Source organism: Trematomus bernacchii, unplaced genomic scaffold, assembly GCF_902827165.1.
Source record: "Trematomus bernacchii unplaced genomic scaffold, fTreBer1.1, whole genome shotgun sequence".
Taxonomy (NCBI): domain Eukaryota; kingdom Metazoa; phylum Chordata; class Actinopteri; order Perciformes; family Nototheniidae; genus Trematomus; species Trematomus bernacchii.
This window is the reverse complement of record NW_022987564.1, coordinates 5,671,757-5,692,861: the sequence shown is the minus strand read 5'-3', so window position 1 is coordinate 5,692,861 and position 21,105 is coordinate 5,671,757. Positions and strand designations below refer to the sequence as shown.

At 40.6% G+C, this 21,105-nt stretch overlaps 1 protein-coding gene across 7 annotated transcripts in view; it reads left to right on the top strand.

Annotated features, from left to right (window-relative positions):
• The first annotated feature begins 4,688 nt into the window (after positions 1–4,688).
• Positions 4,689–21,105, top strand: part of LOC117478390 (cytoplasmic dynein 1 intermediate chain 1) — a 53,851-nt gene continuing 37,434 nt past the window's right edge. For 2 of the 7 annotated variants that reach the window (XM_034125413.1, XM_034125410.1), the window contains exons 1-7: positions 4,689–4,880; positions 5,685–5,806; positions 6,030–6,144; positions 6,955–7,042; positions 9,773–9,814; positions 11,200–11,259; positions 12,422–12,537. In XM_034125413.1, coding sequence (XP_033981304.1) covers positions 5,699–5,806; positions 6,030–6,144; positions 6,955–7,042; positions 9,773–9,814; positions 11,200–11,259; positions 12,422–12,537 — 529 coding nt within the window. In that variant the 5' untranslated portion in view covers positions 4,689–4,880; positions 5,685–5,698. Of the gene's footprint in view, positions 4,881–5,684; positions 5,819–6,029; positions 6,145–6,954; positions 7,043–8,959; positions 8,966–9,772; positions 9,815–11,199; positions 11,260–12,421; positions 12,538–21,105 lie in introns of all 7 variants that reach the window. The other 5 variants (XM_034125409.1, XM_034125406.1, XM_034125412.1 and 2 more) reach the window with 4 other exon arrangements.

The window sequence follows — 21,105 nt, the reverse complement described above, 5'->3', positions numbered from 1 at the left end:
GGCAAATGGAAAATGTAACCGGGGTGAAAAGGGTGTTATCTTTACTTAATTATGAATGTGAACAGTTGTATCGACAGCTTTTACAATGTGCTGCTGACTGCTGGAAAGTGGTTTTACTTTAAATAGATTTCAAAATACTGCTGCTGGTTTATAAAGCTTTGAATGGTTTAGGCCCAAAATACATGTCTGACCTACTGCTAAATTATGAACCATCCAGATCTCTCAGGTCTTCAGGGACTGGTCAGCTTTCTGTCCCCAGAGTCAGAACTAAACATGGAGAAGCAGCATTCAGTTATTATGCTCCAAATATCTGGAACAAACTCCCAGAAACCTGCAGGTCCGCTGCAACTCTTACTACTTTTAAATCCAGGCTGAAGACTTTTCTTTTTGCCGCTGCTTTTAATTGAACTATTCACATCTTAAACTGTAACTTTTATCCATGTACTTTTTCTTTTAATGTTTCTTTTATTATCTTTTCTTTTTAATGACTGATTTTAAATGCCATTTTCATAATGTCTTCCATTTTTGTAAAGCACTTTGAATTGCCTTGTGTTGAAAGGTGCTATATAAATAAACATGCCTAGCCTTGCCTAATGTATTTGTTTCATCCATTGTGCTAATGCAGGTGGGGCCGACCAGTTATACAAGAGGTAGATAATAGCTGTACTTTTTTTAATGAGCCACATGCCATGATGCACCAACATAATTGTATTGTTTAGACTGACATTAAGAACTTGAATCAACTCATTACAGGGCAGAGAGAGAGTGAGAGAGAGAGAGAGAGAGAGAGAGAGAGAGAGAGAGAGAGAGAGAGAGAGAGAGAGAGAGAGAGAGAGAGAGAGAGAGAGAGAGAGAGAGAGAGAGAGAGAGATCAGACAAAGTGATATGAGTGATAGTGAAACGTTTTAACTTTCATTTAGCAAAACATAGCGTGAAACTTTACATGCAAGTTTCAAAGTAACTTCCTGAAATGTAATTGTCTGCGGTGATTCTACGGAGTCCCCAAAGGCCCAAAAGTGTGCATTCAAAACAAATAGCTTATAAAATGTGGCACGGCATTATTGATAAAGCTACATATTAGTCTATAAAATAGTTACATCATACTTATCTTAACCAGCAACACCAATAAAATACTGCTTCACATAAATGCATCGCAAATAATCATCAGTTTGTATTCAATGCATATAGAGGCAACTGAACCACACATCAACATTTCATCCATGCATTTCTTCACTTGTCAGTAGTTGTTCAAGCTCTCAAACAAACAAGCGGGCAGTACATCACATTGGCTCTTTTTGCTGCTACTTTGACAACATGGTTGCAACCGGTTTTGTTTTCGTGCTGTTGATGCAAATTTTCATTTTTTTATATAGTGAGTTGATGATTTCATAAACTAAGAGTGAGGTACATTTTCGCCTCGCAAATGTTCCATCCAAATGAAGCAACATTTCTATATCATTTTCAGACAAATTTGACTACACATGTTAGTGTTGTTAGATCTTATTGTCTTATATTTGTGTACAGCACTTTGAATTGCTTTGTGTTGAAAGGTGCTATATAAATAAACTTGCCTCGCCTTGCCTAGTGATGACAATCTACTAGGATTAATAAATGTCCAAAGTGTCTATTACGTTAGTAGGAAATCCGACCTAGAGCAGGGTTGCCAACTTTGGGTACCTGGCTGGAGTGAGATTTTGATATCATGGGTTTAATTCGGTTTAATTACACATATGCGCACGAAATGACTGCTATCGTGTCAGCAGCGAGACCTTAGCATATATATAGGATATATATACAATATATACAAATACACAATAATGGACACAGACTATAAAGGGCACACAGTTTCATTCACTAATGAAAGTCAAACATGTTTGTTTCCACTGTTTTATTGTGTGCCTGTCGCGATAAGCAATTCATTGACTTATCGTACGATAAATAAAAATGAACTCGATAACTTTTCTGACCTCGATACATTTCCATTTACATGAGGATGTGACTAGCAGTTTGAAAGGATGCACTTGAATTATTATTATATATTATCATTATGTCAGTGGTCTAAAATGGTCATATGATACAACGGTGCCGACAATATTATCGTTTATCGCAATAATTTCCGGGAAAATGTATCCAACAAAATTAATTATCGTGAGAGGCCTATATATGAAACACACACACACAAACAAATCTACAGACTTACTCCAAACTGCCAAATATATTAATTAACACACTCTCACTCTCATATACTCTTTGACTCTATTTTGGCCTAGTAGAACAATAAGCAGCAGACTTTTACTTTTTTACCATTTCTACTGGATCTTAGATCTGCGCATGCGCAATACGGGTCGGCAGTTGCGGCTCCAGAGTATTTTTGTTGGGTAATCTCTGGTAGGGCTAACCCATACAGTGGTGGGGCTCAAGTCAGTATCTGCAATGTAATTACATACACGCTCCCCGCGACAGTGAAACGCCACGCGTGAGGTTTAGATGATTTCCCTCTCTCAATCCAAATTGAACTGTATGAAATAAAAAGGCACATTTGTCTTGTAGTAAATAAAAAGGGCGACCTGGAGCCAATCCTGCAATTTCCCCACAGGTGAAAGAGTTGACATGCTGAAGACCCAACCCCTGCAGGGGGGTCTGGGCCCAGGAGATTTTTTTAAATACTAACATAAAATACACATTCTGGTACTCTCTTGAGAAGAAAAATAAATAAATCTATTACTACATGACATATTTAAAAAAATGAATGCCATTTTAGTTTTGTGTGACTTTGTTCTGAAAGCTGAACCTGCTGCTCCTCACAGAGAGAAGAGGGAAGAGGCTGTGTGAATTACTTTACATTGTGGATAGCCCCCATTGTTCTGTGTGTCAAAATGAAAGACAGCCCACACACCTATCAATCATCAAACCGTCAGGTCTTATTTCATTACGTGTTGATTTCTATCAACACGTAATGTTGTATCGATGTATAGAGAAGTACTACCGCAAAAGTATTCTCCGTCGGGACTTCCTGCAACAACACCACGCCGTTATCGTGATTCTGATTGGCCAGAAGACATTATCAAAGATGTTCTATTGAGAAGACGATCACTACGTGACAAAAGTTTTCAAAACCGTTTCTAGTCTTCGTATTCTTGTTTTTGGCGTGAGAATAGTTTGGGCAGCGTGAGAGCGTGAGATTGAGAGTGAAAGCGTGTGTCAAACGCCAGATGCGTGAGAGTTGGCAACCCTGCCTAGAGCAATTGAGCATTGGAATAGAACATGTTGTTCCATACGGCCCAATGACAACAAACACGAGGCAGAATCTAAACAGGAAAGTGTAAAACATGTGGGGATGACACCAGGGCCGGTTCTGACCAATTTGCTGCTCTAGGCAAGATTTTTGCTGGTTCATTTATATCTTATTTTACCAGTTAACATTTATTTATTTATTTATTTATCCATATTTTTTAATCTCTCCAGTTTTAAAGGATATTGTTGGTTTACTGTCCTATAGTATACATTGGAATGATTTCAAACCTGTTTTTATTTATCCTAATAATTATAAAGGTGTGCCTTGGAAATATTTGTTTACATAAATTGTGATAAAACCGTTTGAGACACACTGTAATAACTTAGACTAAAGTGAACTATCTAAACACTCAGAGTCCTTTCAGGGCACATGGAAAATGTAACCGGGCTGAAAAGGGTGTTATCTTTACTTAATTATGAATGTGAACATCAAGGCCGAAATCTTTTTTTTTTTGTATTATATTTGTATTATATTTCCATTTAATCTTGTGGACGTGCAGATTCCCTGTCCTCCATCAGGGGGTGCTGCAAGCACCCTCAGCACCCCTACTTACCACGGCCCTGTATGAAAAGGTTCAACTACGCACACACACATGATCTCGGCTCGCGCAGCACGCTCACAGGCATAGATTGTGCAAGAGGTGCAGTGCAGGCATATTGTTATTCAAGAGATGCGTTGTTCTTTTGGAAAACATGTTTTTCTTTTCAATAATACTCATTACATTGACACATGCATTATTTGTGATTAAAATAATGGTTGTTGGTAATGTATTAGCGACCCCCACAGATGTATGATTTCACTGCGTCCGTGGGAGCTCAGACCCCTCCTTATGGGAGCTCAGCTCCCATTGGCTCCCACATAACTCGAACCCTGCCTTTTTGTGCTGCAAACATAACATAAGCTTCTTACGGCCTCCCCTAGCGACGAGCTACCCCGAACACGTGTTTTTGTGTTGTTTTTGAACGCTTTCCCGAAACTAGTCAGCTAACAAATTACATTTCTGACACCCTAGTCTTTTTAATTAACGGCCGTTCGTTGCACGGTACTCACTTAACCGTGTTAACGTGACATTACCTTCCCAAGCATCACCGACTAAGTTAAATATGAGTGGCCCTCTTACTAAAACTCACCTAACGCTCATTTGTACTTGTCTAAAAACAAAGCATACTGTACATGTGGTTTTAGAATGGCAGTTTGTAACGTGTGTATTTGTTAGTTTGGCTCATCCGGCGCCTTTCTCCAGTTGGCCACAAGATGGCGACGTTACAAAAGCCACGAGACGAACAAGGAGGTTGGATTTCCTCCTCCTCTCCTCCTCAACATCTTCCTACTCCTCCTAGGGATGTATCAGCGTGCGGTGCACCTGTTTTATCCACTATCTGGGTCATCATCCATCGCTGAAATGCTGTGTTTTGGTCATCAATAGCTGTAAGAAAAGATTTAAACGACCTATTCGGTGGTGTCAGAAAGGCCTCGACTCTTGTCATTTAGGCAGAGGATGTGTTGATTTTTTTTTTGTTCGGGGTGCAGCAGTGAGACAGCATCTTTGCCGGGTGACACATCATTATCAGCACGAGTGGACAAGGTACGAGTGAAACAATAACACTACATTATACGGTTATTTACGACCAAATATCCCCCTTTTTGTCAGCTTTACGTTAGCAAAGTTCATTTGTATTTATAGCAAGGCCTTCGTATTGTCGTATGTACAAATACTGTCAAAGGTGTGATTAGCTAGCTTGGAATATTCAGCTAATGTCAGTTAACATTACGAGCACATTTTCTTCTTTTTAAGGCTGCATATTTAGCTGGGTTTTTGTTATAGTTATACCATTTATTTGTCAGCAGAGTACACATCTTTTGTTATTTTCTTATGTTTTCCTTCCCAAAAGATTCAGCAGACATTGCTAAACCTCCATGGTCAGGTGCTATTATTTCCTAAATAAATGGGAAAGACTGATACAAATAGGTAGCCCACATTTCTTTAATAACCTTTTGTCAGAGATCTATTTCAAGATCCTGACCCTAATGCTACATTTAGTTTTATGTAATCAAACTAGTCTACTTTGTTTCCCAAACCTGAATATTGGCAACTGAGGAGTTGAGCTTAAATGTTTACTGCATGCATTAGAATATTTCTGGAGAAATGGTTCAAGTGTCACACCACTGTTGATATACATTTCTGCCCCGTATTGACAGCTTTTTTGCCAATATCATTTCCCTATCGTGTGCTGGGCCTGCAAGCTTATCGATTGGCTATGGATGTACAACTGCCACACCCATTTGCGTTTTGTGAAGCATCACATAGGCCAACGTGTGAAAATGAAACCAGAACATGTTGTGACAGTGCCATATGTTGCTCATTCCTGTCTAAATGTCTTACTTAAAGCCCTGTAGGACATCATGTCGGATAAAAGTGACCTAAAAGCAGAGCTGGAGCGCAAGAAGCAGCGCCTCGCCCAAATCAGGCAGGAAAAAAAGATTAAGGAGGAGGAGAGGAAGAAGAAAGAGGTAAGGAAAAAAGTGAGTGATTTCAAACAACTGGCCACACTAGTGTGTATTGTTTGATTGCTTTTTGTCAGCCCGCGTGACACAAAAGGATGAGGTTGTGTGTGTCCATACGTATACAATCATGAGGTTGGTGTGGGACTTTTTCATAAAAAACTGCATGCATGTGTAAACGTATCCTAAGCATTATGATGAGTAAGATGTCATTTCTCTGTGTCCTGAGCAGTCAGAGATCCAGCAGAAGAGAGAGTCCATCCCAGAGGATTCAGACCTGGACCGTAAGCGCCGCGAGACTGAGGCCCTGCTCCAGAGTATCGGCATCTCACCTGAGCCTTCACTAGGTACGTCATATTCACACACCCTAAACAATGAGTTCAACCATAAAGGGTTTTCTCTGTTCTGTTGTGATTTTTATGCAAAATGTAGATTTTTTTTTACTATACATAACGTTTAAGGACCATGAAAGGTTCTAACATATCCTCAAACTACATTAAATATAGCGCTGACACACCATTTAAATGTTTTAAACAATACTCACCGTGAAGTAAATCTAAGATGCCAACAACATTCTACTGCAAACGCAAATGTTATTTAACAGATACATAAAAAACAAGGTACATTTCTTTTCTTTTTTGTGTTGCCTTGACTGCATGATACCGTTTTATATGTATGTTTGGACTTTTCTGTATGTCTTTTTTAATAATTACTTTGAAGTGTTACAACTCCCTTTTTATTGCCTTTCTCTCCTCCACTATAGTCCTACTCTGGTTTTTGATTACTCTGAATAATGACATTATAACATGATGCTGCTTCTCTTAACTTTACTTGTACACAAAGCAGATATTTAATGTAGGTTTTATCCCCAGGGTTAGGCGAGCGTTTGGAAGCACTGTTCTCTAGTGGTCTGAAATTGTAACAACACCCTCAACACCTCAGAACTGGGTCAATGCTCTGTCTGTTATAAGCTTAGGTTATTTATAACGCATCTTCAAATGAAGCGAGTAAGATCCTATTAATACAAAATCACAATGCTTTGATGCTTTGCCCTGCCTCTCCTTTCTTTTAAACATGCATTTGTATGTTCCATCACTCTATTTAAGTGTATTTCTTGCAGCCTTTAATGTTAGATTCATGTTATTTTCCTTATGTAGTCCCGACCCCTCTGTCCCCCTCCAAATCACTGAGTACCCCCAGTGAGACGGGAAGCCAGGATTCAACTGATGGAGGAGCAGTGGGCAGGTAGGCAGAAATCTCAAACATCATACCCAGGTTCAATGCCAGAGGTCTTCTTGGTTCGTTAGTCTAATTCAAGCAATGCTAAATGTCAAGGACCTTTCACACTTTCAAAAAGGGTTTGCTCACTCTTACAAACCAGACACTGTATTAAAAGGGATAGTTTGGGTCTTTTAAAGCAGGGTTTCATGATGTTGTTAGACATACTGTAGTCTTGTATGGTGGTTGGCACTCAAGCAATTACGAAGCTTAGCAATGCAATGTTCTGCTGTGATTGGGGAGCAGCAGCTAAATGTATTTTATACGGATAAATAAGGCACATCCAAGCAAAAAGTCTGAATCAGTTTAATTGTTTGTTATATTTAGAGCTTTACTTGCTGTAGACACACACCCTTTCCACAGGGTAACTGAAGCGGTTATGTATGGTCTCCTTAATGCCACCAGGCTCCTATAAGAACAAAAATAAACAGTAGCTTAACCTGGCAGAATACGAAGGTTGTCAGTCAACTGCAGCCTCGGTTGATTAGTTAATTTGTGTTGTTGTGGTACAATATTCTGACTACAGCACACATTTAAACTGATGTGGAAAATGACCCTAAACAGTACTTTATACAACCCCACCAGTGTTTCCCCTAGGATGGAGTCATAGCAGCGGTGCTAAAGCATGCGGGCCCAAACAAATGTGAGCGCGGAGCGCGTGGAATTTTTTAGTGTGCGAAGTGCGCCCCGCCAATTTGTTTCTATGTGTCTGCCAGCACAAGAAAGGCTCTTGAGGCCTAGTACATACAGTGGCAATGTCTCAAGTCATTGCCACTGTATGTACTAGGCCTCAAAAGGTGTATTTTGCTAAATCTTCAAGATTTAGCAAAATACACCTTTATTGAACAGTAACACAAATACTACAAATCCACATAACAAACAATCAAAATAAAATGTATGCAATTTAATTATTTTAACCTGCTTTATTTGGGGGTGGACCTTACATCCTCTAGGGGGGTCCGGGGGCATGCATCCCCGGGAAGTTTTTTTAAATGTTGAAGTGAAATGCATCAATCTGGTGCACTTTGAGCACAAAATGAATTGATGGATACAGCTCTCAACACTCATCTGAAAGGGAGATGTATACTTTTCAATAATCCAAACATCTTTAGAATATGATCACAACCAATAACCAATCATTTAAACTGTTTATTCTTATCTTATGTTACCTAGTTAGCATTCTTTCTTTTTATTTATGCATATTTTACTAATCACTCCCATTTTAAACTGTTTTTTTTTACTGTCCTATAGTACACATTGGAATGATTTCTTACTTTATTTTTTACATCTATATTAAATAGATAAAGGTGTGCTCGCTCTCTCTCTGTCTCGCTCGCTCACAGAGGCTGTGTGCTCCTCCGTGGCGATGGCGGCTTGCGTTAAAAAAAAACATATTTGTAAAGTGGGGGGACACAAACGGGATTTCGAAAAGTGGGGGGGACATGTTCCCCCTGTCCCCAGTGGAAATAACGCCATGTGTATGTGTGCGTCAAGTGCAATAAATATATATGCAAGTTGCAACACACACACAGTACAACTCTGCCCCTCATGTGTTGTATAGGCTGGCACGACTAGGCTGTGTTCAATGGGGCTGATGTGTTGTGTAGATTCTGCCAGAAGGAAAGGTCAAACTCGCGTCAAACGCGAGCGCCACTTATTATTATTTTAATTTATAATAAAAAAATGTTGGTACCTGGCTGGGGCCCCGTAGCAGCGGCGCGCATACATTCAGCAGCGGCGTATATAGGGGAAACACTGCCCACATTAAACGTTTTTTCATGTGGCCAAAAAAACTGAGAATGTGAATCTGCTTTGGGCGTTTCTTTTGCCATTTTGTCACTTTTGACACATATTTTGTCTCTTTTCTTGTAAATGTCTCAACAGGTTTAGGTAAGAATGAGTGTCACTAACTGTGAGGTTGTGGTGCCTTGTTAGGTTTTAAATGTGGTATCTGTCACTTGTCATGGCATCCGTTGTTTTGATGACCACTGTACTGCTTGTTGCTTCTCATAACTAGTTTTAGGAACATTAATGTCTCAGCTGCGTCCTTCCTGCAAATAAGTTGTTAGTTTGAACAAAGAGATGCTATTTTTGTTTAGATATTACATGTGCAAGTGAGTTGATACACTTAAAAACAACCAGCCATAGTGAGCCAGTAGTGAGCCATTAGCTGTATAGTAGTAGCTCCTCCCCTTTTGTTACTGTTCTGTAGGATGTACAGTGCTTACTAGCTGATGTGTCATTCATGCGCCAGTGATATGCTTATACATCCATAACACACCAGACCAGTGGAGCAACTGTTTATCTTATAAGTTCTGCACATGGCTGCTCTGCTGAATAAACCTGCAGCTGAGAAGCGAGTGGTCATCAAGCACTTTCCATTTGCTTCTTAATGGCCGCTGACTCTAGATGTCAGTGTGAGTGATGCCCTCAGTGATGTGTTGTTCTGGTGTGGCCAGGAGTGGAATTGGGGTTAAAGAACACGTGGGAGACTCTATAACGTTTCGGAGTATAAATAAATTCTCTTTATATGAGACTTTCTTTTTCTTTTTAGCTTTTACAAATTGGATTTTACAAAACGGTGAGTTAGATCCACTGCCTGGAATGCAATTTTTTCCCCCCAAATCCACCCTGGATGAAGGCATGCCATTTTGAGCTTCTCCATTTGTGGCTGTGTATGTGTGTGTCCCTTCTTAGGTCAGGTTTCTCTAAAAACAAGTCCCAAGCACAGACTTCAAGGTAAGCATTTTCGCGTCAAACCAAGGAACCCTCCCCCCCACCTTCCCCTTATTTGTTAGCCGAGTCTTCCCTCTAGTGAATACAGAAAGGCACCTGCAGGGCTGTCAGTGGTCTCAGAAATGTGTTCGCATCTTGATTTTTAAGATCAACATAGCTTCCCTCGCTTCTCTGCTTCGCCTCTGGCTACTTCCTGTCTGAAGCCTTACTGTCTCCCTTTACACCAACTCAAAAGATTTCTGTTTGCATGAGTTGAGCCACAGAAGTCTTTTCAGCCTTCACAAAGTTGACAATCTGCTGCTTAAAGTGTCATCACCGTTACTACCAAACAGCCAGTCTGTCAGGCTAAAGAAATGCCTTGCCACTCTCACCTGGCGCAGTGTGGCACAAGCTGAGTGCTGATAGGCATGTTCACTGGCCCTGAAAGGTATCATCAAAAAGTGAAGCGATGTGCGTTAGCCTTTCACTGTTAGTACATTTCAAACAAGTTGCCATACAACTCTCTAGGTTTCAGTTGCTGTTTGATTTCCCTGCAAGCAAGTGATTCCTACATCCCCCAAATAAAAACATGTATAGCTTCTGAGAAGTATGCAAATGCATCGAATAAGATGATCAATTTCCTCAAGGTTTGGCAAACTCATTGATCCTGCATGGCAAGCATATTGTCATGGATGTCGTGCAAGCTAAATCTTTATAAATGCATTTTAATTTGATTTCCATGATGAATGTTATCATGTACATTTGTACATAGATGATGCATGTTTTGTTTTGTCAGTGTGAGATGGAAATCATGCTGCTTCAATGTTCATGGCTTACATGCATCAATTGGTACAAATGTGCATATACAGTATTATATATATAGTGTCACAGAGGAATATGGATCAATGTCATACATGTTGCTAAAAGTGGATTCTCTAGATGATTAGAAAAATACAAACACATATTTCTACAGAGATTTCCTGCATTTAAAAGTCATGAGGTCAAATTGTTTTCCCACTTGAAAAACAATGAAACCTTTTTCCATCAAACACGTTTTGTCCATAAATGTAGATGTATTTTCAAACTAAAATATTCCTGGCAGAAGACCAAGATGTCTATTCCTAAAGATAAGCATAGATCTTCAAATAAATAGTACATATAATGTGTCCCTAATGTATCGCTCCCCCAAGATATATCCACTTATCTTCAAAATATGTCATGCATGAAAGTTGATGGGAGTCCTTGTGTGGAGCTGCTTTTTAGACAAGAGGTCTGTGAGTGAGTGTGTCTGCCCATACATGTGGTTTTTGTGAGCCTTTGACACATGTGCCATACTTTGTGTGTATGTTATAACATGTCTGTTTGTAAACATGCATGTCCTCTCTTGCCCCCCCTGTTGGTGACACCAGGACGCTGCAGTGGGACACAGACCCGTCTGTGCTGCAGCTGCAGGCTGATTCTGAGCTCGGGTACATCTTCCTTTTCTCCTATAGTTCACAGACTGACAATAAATGACACCTTATTTGACATTAAATGGCGTATGCTGTATTTATAGTCTAATATATGATTCCATTTTAAGGCTTAACTACTCTAGTGACACAGTCTTTTGAATATTAAACAAAGTGGTTTCGAGAGAAACAAGGCCCAACATTCAAACTTCTGTACAAATACAAATCTGTATTAAGGTTAATATAAATGTATGATCAACATCTTTTATGTAGTTGAAATATTTCCATACATCTTACTGTTGTCAAATCTTCTGCTTATGATTTAGAATGATTTTGATTGGTGGTTCTATATACATGAAGGGCCTGAATCACACAATCCTATATTGGAAAATATGTTACATCGCCCAGACTTGTCTTGTAGATTCGCCCTAGAAAGTGAGTACAGAGCAAGTTTTGTGTTTGCACCAAACAGCAAAAAAGTTGTAGCAAGAAGTGTTTGAGTTAATTTGCCTTACTTGAAATTGGATGTCCTGCAATGTAACTAGATAGATAGATGGATAGATGGATGGATAGATAGATGGATGGATGGATAGATAGATGGATATAGATGGATAGATAGATAGATAGATGGATGGATAGATAGATAGATGGATAGATAGATAGATAGATGGATAGATAGATAGATAGATGGATAGATAGATAGATAGATGGATGGATGGATAGATAGATAGATAGATGGATAGATAGATGGATAGATAGATAGATAGATGGATGGATAGATAGATAGATGGATAGATAGATAGATAGATAGATAGATCCCAATTTGGGAAATTATTTCGTCACAGAGGCAGAAGTGTGTTCAGACTTTATAATACAATACTTAAAATACTTAAAAAAGTGGAAAAGAGAATTAACAATTACAAATCAAATGAAAAATATTATATAAAATATAAATAATATAAACAAAACAATATAAAATATTCTGGATAATTAAAATAAAAAGTCAAAAACACTACAAAATACTTCAAAGATACTACAGGATCCAACATACTACAACTATTGAGCATCCACACATCCTAATGTCCAGGCTGAAACAATGTATCTTGCAGTACTGTATACAGGACAAATGTAGTTAATGCACATTATAACTATGCTAATGGAAACATCTTGTCTCGTTACCCAGGCGCAGGATGCAGAGACTGGGAGCCTCTAAGATCACACAGGTAGACTTCCTTCCCAAAGAGATGGTCGCTTACTGCAAGGAGACACAAACGCCTCTCAACTCCCACCTGTCTGAAGGTGAGCAACATGTGTGTGGCTTCTCTTTTAGAAGTCAATATCTAAGTCTAAGATTCAAGCTGTTTCAGTTTCTGGCACCAAAGTTCACAAGAGGCAACAGAAGTTCTCTGGTTGCAATGATTGTAGACGTTGTGCGGTTGAAATGGATACTCCTCGTGTTAGTCAGTTCACAGCCTGTAAACCCTGAGCAATTTCAAGGCTGACAGATGAAAGATACCTGAGAGGAGCATTGCTGTGTATATATGCGTTGTGCACACACATAGATGTATGTTGGTGTATTTGATGTATTCCTTACCAATATGGACAGTTTAGTGTACTAATAGAAGGAGCTGTCATTCATTCCTATATGATTTGGTCTGAGAAGAAATGCTACTTAATTTTTTTTGTGGGTTTGCATTGTGGGAAATGTATATGTGCATTTTTGTGTCTCTTTAAGTGGGCGTGCATGCGCATGTCTGCACTGCAGTTCCTAAACACATCCATATGCTGAGAACTGAGGTCAGTCCTGCACTGGATTTGGCATAATGTTGCAGAAGCAAAAATACAAGGCATGTAGATTTGAGTATATCTTTGTATTGGAGGGGAAAGACGATGGAGATTTGGATGGAGCACATTTCTTGACAGCCTTTGTTCTTATTCCAGATGCAGAAATGGCATGTTCACGTGTAGGAATGCACATACAAGTACTTCTCCACCTACGCTCTCCATCCAAACCTACTGCCAGGCATGTGTATAAAACACACACACACACACACACACACACACACACACACACACACACACACACACACACACACACACACACACACACACACGCGCACGCACACAAACTAACACGCACATTCACACTCACACTCACGCACACACAAACACATTATACACACCCCCATCGTCTGCTCCATCTTCCCTCTTTTAGTTGCCAAGACAGCTGGCAGCCATGTGACTGTGAAGGGGTTGTACTTCCTGTTTCCTGTCATTATAATAGATGGTCTGGTGTGGATTCCACTGCCCTCCTCCAGCACGCAAATACACACACGTCTGTCCTGATCAGCATCCAATCTGCCCGCCTCCACTCCCCCCACTTCCTTGAAAGAGCGAGGAATAGATCATTTTATTCAACAAGTGCACTGACTCACTCATGTGTGTGCTGGGAGACATGCATGCACACACACTCAGACAAACGCACACACCAGAATCTGAATTGAACAAGTCTGTTTGTACATACAAGGCCTCCTGTTGTTGTTGTTGTTTACCTGCAGTATTGAACGCCAAACACAACATACAAACAATGCAACTTTTGTAAACTGTATACGGGGCAATTAAACAAAAAGATAAACTTCCATACAAATAAACATGCAGTAGTTGCTCTATACAGGTCAGGTAGTTTGAGTGTGTGTGAATGTGTGTGTGTGTGTGTGTGTGTGTGTGTGTGTGTGTGTGTGTGTGTGTGTGTGTGTGTGTGTGTGTGTGTGTGTGTGTGTGTGTGTGTGTGTGTGTGTGTGTGTGTGTGTGTGTTGTGTGTGTGTGTGTGTGTGTGTGGTGTGTGTGTGTGTGTGTGTGGTGTGTGTGTGTGTGTGTGGTGTGTGTGTGTGTGTGTGTGTGTGTGTGTGTGTGTGTGTGTGTGGTGTGTGTGTGTGTGTGTGTGTGTGTGTGTGTGTGTGTGTGTGTGTGTGTGTGTGTGTGTGTGAGAACATCTGGGAGCCAGAGGAGAGCTGTGGTGGTCTACAGGGAGGTGACCCTGGCCTTAGGAGACCCTCTCGCAGACTACCACAAAGCCTGTGTGTGTCTGGAGGGAGAGGAAAGGGGCTGATGGGAGCACCTGCCTGCACTTCTGGCTCTGTGTTTGTTCAGGCCAGTTCCTTTTGTTGATTACTGAACCTAACATGCACACAGCAGGCATCTTATTTTCAGGTTGTGTACATAATCATTTTGGCCATGATTTGAAGTTATTTACCTGTAACTATAGGTACATATCTCCTCTAAGTCATCCTTACTTTAATTAGATTCATCCAACAGCTTAATATAAATCATAATTATAATATGTTTATAATCTGTTTAATTTTGTTGCATGGACACAATTATTATAAAATGACACCAACTTAAAGGAACTTCTTGTCATCTGAACCTTGAGTGTCAGCGTGTTGCTCCAATACTTACTTTGCAGATGGTAACATTGCAAAGTTTATGTGTTCTTCAATCATGTTCACAAACTTCACTGACGTGTGTGTGTGTGTGTGTGTGTGTGTGTGTGTGTGTGTGTGTGTGTGTGTGTGTGTGTGTGTGTGTGTGTGTGTGTGTGTGTGTGTGTGTGTGTGTGTGTGTGTGTGTGTGTGTGTGTGTGTGTGTGTGTGTGTGTGTGTGTGTGTGTGGTGTGTGTGTGTGTGTGTGTGTGTGTGTGTGTGTGTGTGTGTGTGTGTGTGTGTGTGTGTGTGTGTGTGTGGTGTGTGTGTGTGTGTGTGTGTTGTGTGTGTGTGTGTGTGTGTGTGTGTGTGTGGTGTGTGTGTGTGTGTAGTGTGTGTGTGTGTGTGTGTGTGTGTGTGTGTGTGTGTGTGTGTGTGTGTGTGTGTGTGTGTGTGTGTGTGTGTGTGTCTTTCCTTTCTACCTTTCCTCTCTGCCCTCGGGGTGTGTGCTGTGCCAAACTGTTCTAGAAAGCTACCTCTGTTTTATGTCAAAACATATATTATGTAGAGAGGTTTAGCAGGGGTTGAGGGAGGGGGGGGGGGGGGGTCACGAGGCCAGCTGGCTGCTCTGGAGGAATGAACGGAAGAGTACATTTGTTGTCTTAATGATGGTGGTGTGTCTCAGGGCTGTACAAGTCTCTCTGGAGCGACCTTTGGTTGTTTTAATTCCTATATCCCCCTCCTGTTTCTCCCCACGATGTAGATTCTATTTGTGGCAATAGCAGAGCTCGATAACAACGTATTTGAGGTCTCTGAGATTGACAGTGCTGTGTTAAGAACAATAATTGAAAGTGTGAACGTGAATGCAGCAATTTTGAACATATTCATATTCAGCAATTTCACTGGACGTTGCCTCGTGTTTGGGTACAAATATGGGAGATAAATATGTACTTTGGAGGCCTTTACTACACGTGTATTAGTTTGTTGTGTCTCGGGATCATTTTAAAAGTTATTCAGCATGTCTTAAGGTTAGTAAAGTATTTGTATTTTATTAATACAAAAAAAAGAGCTTGCTAATGGTCTCTATGACTGTAGTTGCATTTTTATCTGAGGGGTCCTATAATGTCTTTGAGGGTTTTCCCTTTCCTGTAGTGTGTTATATAATGTAGGTTTGTGTGCATGCAAGGCAAGTTTATTTATATAGCACCTTTCAACACAAGGCAATTCAAAGTGCTTTACAAAAATGAAAGAAATTAAGAGCATTAAGAAACATATTATAAAATGACATTTAAAAACACTCATTTAAAAGCAAAGATAAAAAGCAAAGATAATAAAAGTTACAGTGCAGTTTAAGATATGAATATATCAATTAAAAGCAACGGCAAAAAGAAAAGTGTTCAGCCTGGATTTAAAAGTAGTAAGAGTTGCAGGTTTCTGGGAGTTTGTTCCATGTAAATAGTCTGTAAAGGATAAAATCCCAAAGTTCCCACCAGAGGGAGTTTCTATCTATTCTTCTTCTATCATTAATGTAGAAAAGGGTTTTACATTAAAACCATACATTGGACATTAAGTGTTTTTGACAGGAAGGCGGAGTGTAGTCTCGTCGTTATCACTTTAAATACTTGAATATAAATGACTCTGGGATTCTCATGGCTTCTTCTTCTCATGAACAGCTGACCTCCCAAGTACTCATATCTGCCCTCATGCCTCATTGTGTGTGTGTGTGTGGTGTGTGTGTGTGTGTGTGTGTGTGTGTGTGTGTGGTGTGTGTGTGGTGTGTGTGTGGTGTGTGTGTGTGTGTGTGTGTGTGTGTGTGTGTGTGTGTGTGTGGTGTGTGTGTGTGTGTGTGTGTGTGTGTGTGTGTGTGTGTGTGTGTGTGTGTGTGTGTGTGTGTGTGTGTGTGTTGTGTGTGTGTGTGTGTGTGTGTGTGTGTGTGTGTGTGTGGTGTGTGTGTGTGTGTGTGTGTGTGTGTGTGTGTGTGTGTGTGCTGTGTGTGTGTGTGTGTGTGTGTGTCCCATGAGTAGTTCTGACTTTCGGGACCAAATGCCTTCCTATAATTGTGATGTGTAGCTGTCTATGTATGTTCCTTTTCCCATTGGCTGTCTCCTGATCTGTGTGTCCTGAGCGTCCATTGTGTCAGGCAATCGGATTATCCCCAGTCACGGTTGGCTCCAGCTTTTTACTGCTGTCCTAATGAGTATGAATGGACATGCTTGTCGTGAGGGGTGGACGCTTTGTCTAACGACATAGCAGGGAAATAAAGTAAGGTCTAATGTGATGTGTGATAGTAACCTAACCTACTAAGGTCAACCAAAGTGTGTGTTAGCTAGCTGCTGTTTCATTATGTTTAACCATGTTGATATGTTCCTGAGAAAGAGGTGGCTTGAATTTCAAATTGACAGTGAAATACTGAAAGTTACTCTGCTTTCTTTAGGACTGTCACTAATATTACTCTGGGCAACTGTGGCTGTGATGTAGTGCTGCCGTCTTTCAATCAGAACGTGTTTGAATGTGTGTGAATGTTAGCTTCCATGAAAGGGTGAATGATAACTTGTACTGTATATACAGTATATAAAAACGCTTTGAAGAGTCGTAAAGACTATAAAGTACTATATAAATACAGCCCATTTAACATTTTTTCTTTTAAAAGTTTTTTCCCGTTTTTTTAAATATAAGAAATTAAAGAAAAGGTTTTGACCATCAATGTGACATGTGGATGTTTTTAGGAGTTTCTGTGAACCCTCTCTCATGTTTTATATTCAACCAGATGTAATGTTGCACCTCCGTTTTGCCCTGCTCTGTAGAGAAATGTTTTAAACACTCTGTTTGTGTGGGTAGTGTGGTAGATTTCACATAGTTGTAGCTGAAAGTGGGCAACCTCTCTGCCTCTCTCTTTGTTTCTCCATCCCTCTGGCCCGGCCAATCCCTCCTGGCCATGAACAGAATGAATGTCAGTACTCTGACAAACCCACTCTATTACCTTCCACTGATCCCAATCTGAAGATAATCATCAGTGTGTATGTGTGTTTTTTGAGATGTTGGCAAGATCAGGAAAGGTCAAGGGGATTGCATTTATTTTGTGCATGTGCTTGTCCACGTATACATGTACGCAGGTTGGCATGGGTGAAGTGTGAGCCTGACCCAGTGTGTAATGAATCGGTTTCGCTCAGTGGAGCCTTAAAAGATCCATAATAGGCCTCAGTGGAAATGAAGCCAAAGAAATAGAGAGAAAATGAAGGGAAGGGAGAAAGTAAAATAAGGTTGAGAGACATTTTTGGCAACTAGAGAATAAGCTCTGGAGTGGAGGAGGAAGAACAAGACAGAAAGACAGGGGGAGAAGCAGTGGAGGCCGCTGAGAGATGTTGCAGCTATTATTATATTACAGCAGTCGTTTTTTTTCAGTGAACCACAAGTGGGCCTTCAGAAATACAACTCTGTGTGTGTTTGGATTGATATTTCAAAACCCTTTTTCTAGGGTTAGAAGTTTATGGGGTCAAGAGTGTGTGGTAATGTCCGTGCAAAAGTATGTGTGCATGACTCTCTTTCCCCCCCCTCCAGTATTTTCTGGCCCATTAGTTTTCAGGGTCTCTACAGCTTGAGTATATAGTTGGTCAGTAATTCACTCCTTAAGTATATTTACAGCAATAAGTGGCTTTCTTTTGACATGCGGTGGACTGGTAATGGCCCCTAATTACAAGAGAAAACCCATTTCAAGCACTAATCTAAGAAGACGCACACATTTCTGTGAGTGTACTCGCACAGATACACGTAAGCATACAGATTCATAAATGTAAACACACAAGGGCAGACGCACAAACATGAGGATAACAAGCATGCACACACCACCAGAAATGTGCACAGATGCACACAAGCACATTCGCCAAGTGACCACACGCACACACACACACACACACACGCACACGCACACGCACACACAGAGAGAGAGAGAAACGGCACCTGAGCTCTACTTAATCCCGTAATGGAGCAGTTAAGAAACCGAACTGCAAATGTACGAAATGACCCCGACTATTGGCAGCACATTGGTCCAATTAGAGTGTTTACATTTGCACATTTTTCTACAAACTTAGAAATATTCAACATGGTTCAGCAGGTGTTCAACTTGTATGTATTTATCAGCGGTTGTATAAAAAATATGTCCTTTTAGGTTTCAAAAGGTTGTAGTCAGTTAATCTGTAACCATGTGAACAGTCATACATACATAATCAATTCAATAAAACAAGAAATACAAATGTTATAGCCTGGATTATGCTGTATCCAATATGTCCCATTAGGGCTAAGACTTTTTGTTACTTAGTTAAATATACCTGTAGCTGTAAGTGTTACAAAATCAGTAAAGTTGCAGAGCTTTTGAACTGTCAAAGAATGTCAAGAAGTTTATTGAAGTTGTGTGAGAGCGTAGTGGATGACGGTGATGAAGTCATCAGTTCAGTAAATATAGTGGCAAAGTAAAATGTAAGGTTGTACAAAAGGCTTATGACCAAAGTGTGCTCATAAAAGAAAGTTGCATTGTAGCTGTTTTATTGCGTCTAGTTTCTTCTACAAGAGACCATTAGGAGGGAGAGCATTATTGTGTTGGGCAGCAAGCCGAAGCTCATCCTTAAACTTCCCTCAGTCAATTTATGTCTTTGGCATTTTATACAATCCAGCGAAGAAACGATGCATTGGAATAACAGTGAATGTAACACACTCCCAGTCTATACGAAAAACCGACATGACTGAGGGGTTTGCGGGCAGCCTTCAAGGTCTTCAAGAAAGGAGGAATGTGGTTACATGAGTGTGTGAGTGTGTGTGTTCTGCAAGGTTAGGTACATATATGTTTCTCTATGTGTATGTGCATATATGTCCCTCTATGTGTATGTGCATATATGTCCATGCAGCCTCATATGGAAGTGCTTGTCTCATACATTGTTGTTGTTCCAGCCAGGCGGCTACAACAGACTGAGCAGACCAGAGGGTGGGTGTGTGTGTGTGTGTGTGTGTGTGTGTGTGTGTGTGTGTGTGTGTGTGTGTGTGTGTGTGTGTGTGTGTGTGGTGTGTGTGTGTGTGTGTGTGTGTGTGTGTGTGTGTGTGTGTGTGTGTGTGTGTGTGTGTGTGTGTGTGTGTGTGTGTGTGTGTGTGTGTGTGTGTGTGTGTGTGTGTGTGTGTGTGTGTGTGTGTGTGTGTGTGTGTGTGTGTGTGTGTGTGTGTGTGTGTGTGTGTGTGGTGTGTGTGTGTGTGTGTGTGTGTGTGTGTGTGTGTGTGTGTGTGTGTGTGTGTGTGTGTGTGTGTGTGTGTGTGTGTGTGTGTGTGTGTGTGTGTGTGTGGTGTGTGTGTGTGTGTGTGTGTGTGTGAATGCTTTCTAAAGGCACAATCCAAGGCAAACAGAGAATAACCACAGTGTGTGTACCCAGAGGACTGAACAAAATGTACTCTTTACTTTGAGTCTATTCTACTGCAAGCACATTTTAAAGTTATCTTTTTATGTTTGGTGACTTCTGGACATGTGGACGTGTGATTGCCTTGAGGTAGCAGCTTCTAGGCGTGTTTAAACTAAGTGTTCACACACATACTGTACACACAAATACACACCTCAGACCAGTCTTTTTGCTGCTATGATCTCTCCTCGTCTTTCCCCTGCAGACACACATAATCGGCCAAAGCTTCTCACTTTCGCTCCTCATGAAACGACTCTGAGTTTGGCTTTTATCGTCATTGCCCTCAAAAGGGCGCAGCCTTCAGTCCCATTTCACTCCTGAAATTGATGCAGGGTCCCAAGCGATTTCAGTCAAAATGGCCATGGCAGCGAACACCCATTTTCTCTTGATATTAGAGAAAAATAATGTCTTTCACAGTGCGTGAGGTATTCCAAGTGAGTCACAGATGATTGCAATTTTCCCCTTTGACCACCGTATAATAAGGTACATGAACTCCTTCTTCATCTCCCTCCCTCTGGCTTTCTCTCTCTCTTTGGCAAAATGGCCATCATCCAAAATAATATTTGCCATCTGACGAGTGCTCGAGATGAGTAGGAATACAGTTTCATGTTTTCTCTCTTTTCAAGTGTTTTCTTTTTTCTTCTTTTCACTTGCATTTGGTTGAACTTGACTTTTTGACATGTGTGCCCCACCCTTCCCCCTCCTTGTTGCATTTTTTTTATACGTGTGTAAAACAACAGTGTGTCTTGAACGTTTCCCTGGGTGGTCTCCCTTGTACTCCGAGATCCCATCGACTCTCCAGGGATTTTCATTGAGAGGGTAGCGGTTCACTGCCACAGCTAGCCCAAAGCCCAAAGCCCTGCTTCACTTTTAGTTGTTTCAGTTAGACGTTTGTTAACCCTTTGTTTGGCATTTTTCCGCCTTTTTACTGTTATATTCTCAGGTTTAACACATTTAAAAGGTTTGTTTAAAGGTGCTATTTAATAATGGCACCTTTTAAACAGACCAAATCT